Below are 6,120 nucleotides of genomic sequence, written 5' to 3' on the forward strand. Positions count from 1 at the left end.
ATTACGAAGAAGGAAGTTGTACATTTTATCTAACTAAAAAACATTTTGATTATGTTTCTAATTCCTTTTGATTTTTAGTAACCTCTGTTATAAAATGAGTTTTTTCTTTTATTTTCAAAGAGACTTAAAATCAAGACGATTTAGAAATTAAAGAAAAACATTTTGTTTATATTCCAAAAATTATTAACAATATTTTTTTTACAGCTGAAACCTACTCTCTTACCCAGTTAAGGATGAAAGTTTATAGATATATGAGTAGCCATCTGCTGGAATTTTCAAATAGCACAGAGTTTTACAGACTGACACCCCAACAGTTGGAAAATTTGCTTGCCTGTGATTTTCCTGTCGATTGTTCAGAAGCCGATGTACTGAGGATAGTTTTGGCTTGGTTTTTCCACGTCGACAACAACGAGTTACATATTCGATTGAACTACGCCGTCCGCATAATCCGTTACATCCATTTCATCGAAATATCCAGAAGGAAACTTGATAATATCCTTGATAAAATGTTCGAGGACCGTAAATGTGAATGGCAACTGTACAAAATCATTCTTCAAGAAGTATATAGACAAACAACTAACGAAGAATCTCGTTTGAATTCCTCTCTATTGAATTCACGAGGAATGGAAATGGCAGTACTTAAAATAGGTGGATTCGGTATGAGTGGCATCACCAACGAAATTACTTATTGTTTCGCTTCGGAACGAAAATGGAAACATTTAACTTCAATACCTCACGTTGAGCAGTGTAATTTCGGTACAGCTGTGTTTAATAATGAACTATATATAGTTGGGGGGTGTTTTAATCAAAGTTTACAAGAAAATATTCATCCTTTTGGTTTTAAATACACCCCTAGGTAAGTACTTATCGTTTTTATAGGTATATACAAAATATTATTTGAAGTTATGGTCTCTGACTATATCTTCAAATAATATTTGGGAAGTTGGCAGATAAAACTCGAATTTGTAGAAGAAAATTTCATAAAATCGATGTCTGTTAATAAATAATTAAAATCACGTTCACCTCATTCCATAGATGTGAATAGATGATAGTTAAAGTGTACAAAAATGCAAATTAAGAAGTTTGTAAGAAATAAAATTGTTTTTATTACAACTTGTAGATGCAACAAATGGTCAACAATGGCTCCAATGAAAATAGAAAGATGTCGTTTCAGTCTTAACGTCGTTGGGGATTTATTATACGCTGTTGGAGGTGCGAGTGAAGCTGATGAATACGACATCAGTACTTGTGAATGTTATAATCCTCTGTTAGATTCCTGGTATATGATCCAACCTTTACCCATTTATGTTACTCAACATGCAGGTGCCGGTTATGAAAATAGTTATAATTTAAAGCTGTTTATAAGTGGTGGTATCGACAGAGACAATGTACAGGTTAGTACGACATAATAAAATCTGGAATCCTGAATATAGTTTCGATCAGTGGAGTATTTAAAAAATTTGCCTCCGGTAGGCTATTCATCTGCTATCGACTTCTATTGACTTCTGAAAATCAATACATTAATTCACAATTATTTAAATTACATTTTTTATTATTAAAATTTTAACTTTATAATTTGAGATCAAGGTTTCGTGTAAGATCCTTGAATATTTTCTCAGCAAAGACTTATTAAAAGACATCTTGATCCTTGACAATTTTCACAGAATTATAAAAAGACATTATTTTGAGTACAGAAAATTTCAATAATGTACTACTTTTAAACTAAGGTAAAGTTTTTATTATTATTGGGCGACAAAGTAATTTCGGTTTTGTAATATAAAATAAAACAAAAGTTTACAAAAAATAGTTTTTAATTAATTATATATTTTCCATTTTGTTCATTGATCTTTTGCCACCTCTCTTTCAGCTTCATGATTTCGCGCTCATTAAATTTCTGGTCCTTATCAGCAAAAAACTGAACCAGGCGGGATTGGAGGTCATCGTCATTTTTGAAAGTTTGACCAATCAAAGAATTTTGCAAACTCCGAAATAAATGGTAATCAGGTGGTGCCAGATCAGCCAAACTCCAATAATTTCCCACGAGCTGCCACAGATGTGTGAGGCATTGTATTATCATGGCGGATCACTGAACCTTTCCAATTTGACAATTCTGGCCGTTTTTCTTTGATTGCTTTATCAAGTTTCATTAATTGTTGACAGAAAACATCAGAATTTATCGTTTGGTTTTTTGGAAGCAGCTCAACAAATCCAACACCTTTGTAATCCCATCAAATTGACAGCTTAAGCTTTTTTTGTTGTTTTTCAGCTGTTCGATGTGGTTTATGCTGGTTCATCGTGTTTGCTCCATGATCATTTTCTAACGATGTTGCTGTACAAGACCCATTTTTTATCACCAGTGATGATTATTTTAAAGAAAGGGTCGGTTTAATTTCGTTTAAGGTGTATATGGCGAGTGTTGATTCTTTGTTTAATTTTTTTCAATTCGTGAGGTACCCAAATATAACTCTTCTCAACTAGCCCAAGACATTTTAAGTGTTTTTTAATTGTTGTGCGCTATCCATGAAGCCCCTGCGTAACCTCTCGAACAGTTATATGACGATTATTCTCAATTATGACTTTGATTTGGTCTTCATCAACTTCAATAGGCCGACCAGATCTTTCCTTTAAGGAAATAAAAGAGTAAAATATGCAGTGAACCTCAGAATTGATCTTTTGGTTCCTCGGAATCTATAGTGAATATAGAAATGATCTCAAAAGAGTTTGGCTGACAACTGGGAAATGTACAATTATTTGTTTTTACATAAGCTTCCACTTTGATTGTTGAGACTATTTTATCTTTATTCACTTCCGGGTTGTGACGAAGTTAACTGAAGTTCGAAGCGCATGTCCACATACTCGTGCAACCTTGCGGAGAACTCCCACATTATAACTACGTACATACTCGTAATACAAAGATAGATTTTAAAAAATGTGGAAAAAGAAGATATTGAATGATTGCAATGTAAAAATTGAAGTGAGCCGAGTATTGTAATCAAACGATTCGTGTTTGAACTTCGTCTCATATATTGTGCATTCCACTAAGCGTTCACGGTGCTTAAAATACTCTTTTTACTGTAATGTAAATCAATTATACACTCCACTTAAAAAGTTCAATAACTGATATATTATAACATAACCTCTACAAGCTTACGTTTTATTTTTTCTATTTTACCATTCGTTAATATTTATCTCATCTCTCAAAACGCCTTGTAGGCCATTAAGATTATAACGCTTCAGACTAACTGGTTTGGGGAAGATCGTGGTGGTGAGTGCTTAGTGGAATGCACCCACAGAGTCCTTTGACTTGCTCGCCGAAACCGACATTGATGAATGTTGAGCGAGTCTACTCTATATTTTTCTGATAATCAACTTTTCGACTAGTGTATGGACGCTTTATTGTGCTTTGTCGACCTGATTTCTACCATTTTCAACAATTATTTAAGCCTATATTTTTAAAATAAATTTCAATTTATTTTCAGAGCAATCATATGTATTGTTACAACCTAAATTTGGAAAAATGGCAGTTGTGTACTCCTATGTTGAAATCACGAGCGGATCACGTTATGTTGAATATTGGAAAATATTTATATGTATGTGGAGGATGGACGGAGGATAGTGATACGAGAGCAAGAACATTAGTGGATACGATAGATGCCTATGACGTGGAAGATGATAGTTGGAAGGTAATTTAATAAAAGTAAAATATTACTTGAAAATATTTTATGAATTTTTTGGTCTATTTTATTATTCAGGAAACAATCATTTGATAAAAAATCAAGATTTATAACTTTCTACTTGAAATGTTGACGTTCTTATAAAATTACAACTGTTAACTTTGTTGTCTTCGTATGTCTGTAAAAGTATAAAGTCTAAGATCCGGCTGCAGGATTAGTGCGCTCATCGACAAATTTATAATTAGAGAAATATATATTTACCAGGTTGCCTATCAAAATTTGGCCGTTGGTATTTTTAATTTAATTTTGAGAAAAAAATTCGTTCACTTGGTTTGCCATGTAGTCTAGCGAGACCTGGGTGTTGGACAGCCACGAAGGGCGAAAGATCTTACGACGAATATATGGAGCAGTGTGGGAGCAGAACGTGTGACTTAGTCGTCAAAACACCGAGTTCTACTGGCTCTATGAAGATCCCAGCCTGGTGACAGAAGTCAAAAGGACCAGGACCAGACCAGATGACTAGGCCACTGTCTGTATAGGATCTTCGGGAGAGGGTGGAGACGCCGAGCGTTGGAGGAATGTGGTGAACGAGGCCGAGACTCTTTGAGGGCCGTAGTGCCAGTGGTAGTAGTAGTAGGAAATGGTGTTACTGCTGAGGTACACATACTCAAATTAGTAAGCTGTACTGTGTTAATCGTCAATCTTATATGGTATTGTTGTCGTCGGTAGAAAAAGTGACTGAGAAGATAGAGTGAGATAAGACCATTTTATTAATTCATTATCTCTCATGACTTCAGAGAAAATCTTGAGCGTCTTAATTAATATTTAAATGAATTAGATATAATTGAAATAAAGTTTAAGCGGAGCACCATAAGAATATTTTAAATTTAGTTAGGGAGATAACTTTAAATATAATTGCATGTTTGGAAGTGTTGAGAGAGAATAAAAAATATAACAGTAAATAGGTTAGGAAATGAAGATAAAAAGGAAACCGAGCAATCGCAAACAGGTAATTTTAATAGTTTATAGGTCTCACACCCACGGCATATAATCACCGAACTGAATTGTCAAATATTTTTTAGGAGACTTGTCAGTTGTTAAAAATTAACCAATTAAGTTCCATCGCAAACCATCATGAAACCTTGAGTACTTTGAAAAATTCGCATAATTATTTAACATCATACCTTCGAATGCAAGTTGTCAAGGGTATAAATAATTGGAACATCTGGATACCTTTTTGGTTATTTTTCTTATAATTTTGGGTTGGCGACAAAGTAATTTCGAATTTGTGATATAAAATAAAACAAAAATTTAACAAAGAATAGTGTTTAATCAATTATATATTTTCCATTTTGCTCAATGACCTTTTGCCATTTCTCTTTCAGCCTCACAATTCCGCGCTCATAAGATTTCTGGTCCTTATCTGCAAAAAACTGAACCAGGTGGGATTGAAGGTCATCGTCATTTTTGAAAGTTTGATCATTCAAAGAATTCTTGAAATAAATGATAATCAGATGATGCCAGATTAGGGCTGTGTGGGGGATATGGCAACCTAACCAAGCTCCAATAGTTTCCCACGAGTTGTCAAAGATGTGTGAGGCATTGTATTACTATGGTGGAGCACTAAACCTTTCCGATCTGACAATTTTGGCCGCTTTTCTTTAAAAAAATACAACACTTTTGTATTCCCACCAAATTGACAGCATGAGCTTTTTTTGTTGTTTTTCAGCTTTCGATGTGGTTTGTGCTGGTTCATTGTGTTTGTTCCCTGATGTTACTGTAGAAGACCCAGTTTTCAGTGATGATCCTTTTCAAGAAAGGGTCGGTTTCATTTCGTTTAAAATGCATATCGCAATTGTTGATTCTTTGTGTTAAATGAATTTTTTTCAATTTTTCAACTCAAGTACAGCACAAATATATGTTATTAAAAAAATAAAGCAACGCTCTATATCAGTAAATAGCGAAAGTACTTAGTTGTCAACCTATAATAGTGTACAAAATATACATCATTTGAACTCGTTTTCGAAAAATCTTGTATAATTCCAAGTTCAAATTACATCACAAAAAACTAGAATATTACATTGTTTCAGATAGTAACAAAAGTACCCACCCCTCGCTACCACGCCGGTATAGTATGTGTGGATAAAAAAATTTATTTTGTGGGTGGCTTCAGCAGCGATGATGTCTTTGATAAAGATACAGCGGCGATAGAAGTCTACGATATAGATACCGGTATATGGACTATTGAAGATAAGTATCCCCAAGATATTTGGGAACATACTTGTGCCACCCTTTACATTCCCAAATGTCGAGATGACATGGAAGTATTAGCTGCACCAGAAACGACGACGTGATCCAATTTTTTTATATATAATTTCCTTGTTTAAGAAATAAAGAATATATTTATTTTGTAAATATTTTTTCAATTATCCATCACAAATTTTAA

At 33.7% G+C, this 6,120-nt stretch overlaps 1 protein-coding gene across 1 annotated transcript in view; it reads left to right on the forward strand.

The window, feature by feature from the left end:
* The window catches only part of LOC130443269 (kelch-like protein 26), a 31,127-nt gene extending 25,038 nt beyond the window's left edge, over window positions 1-6,089 (forward strand). The window contains exons 5-8 of the mRNA XM_056777823.1: window positions 205-856; window positions 1,121-1,394; window positions 3,480-3,683; window positions 5,765-6,089. Coding sequence (XP_056633801.1) covers window positions 205-856; window positions 1,121-1,394; window positions 3,480-3,683; window positions 5,765-6,028 — 1,394 coding nt within the window. The 3' untranslated portion in view covers window positions 6,029-6,089. The remainder of the gene's footprint in view (window positions 1-204; window positions 857-1,120; window positions 1,395-3,479; window positions 3,684-5,764) is intronic.
* The last annotated feature ends 31 nt before the right edge of the window (window positions 6,090-6,120 follow it).

Source organism: Diorhabda sublineata, chromosome 4 (assembly GCF_026230105.1).
Source record: "Diorhabda sublineata isolate icDioSubl1.1 chromosome 4, icDioSubl1.1, whole genome shotgun sequence".
Taxonomy (NCBI): domain Eukaryota; kingdom Metazoa; phylum Arthropoda; class Insecta; order Coleoptera; family Chrysomelidae; genus Diorhabda; species Diorhabda sublineata.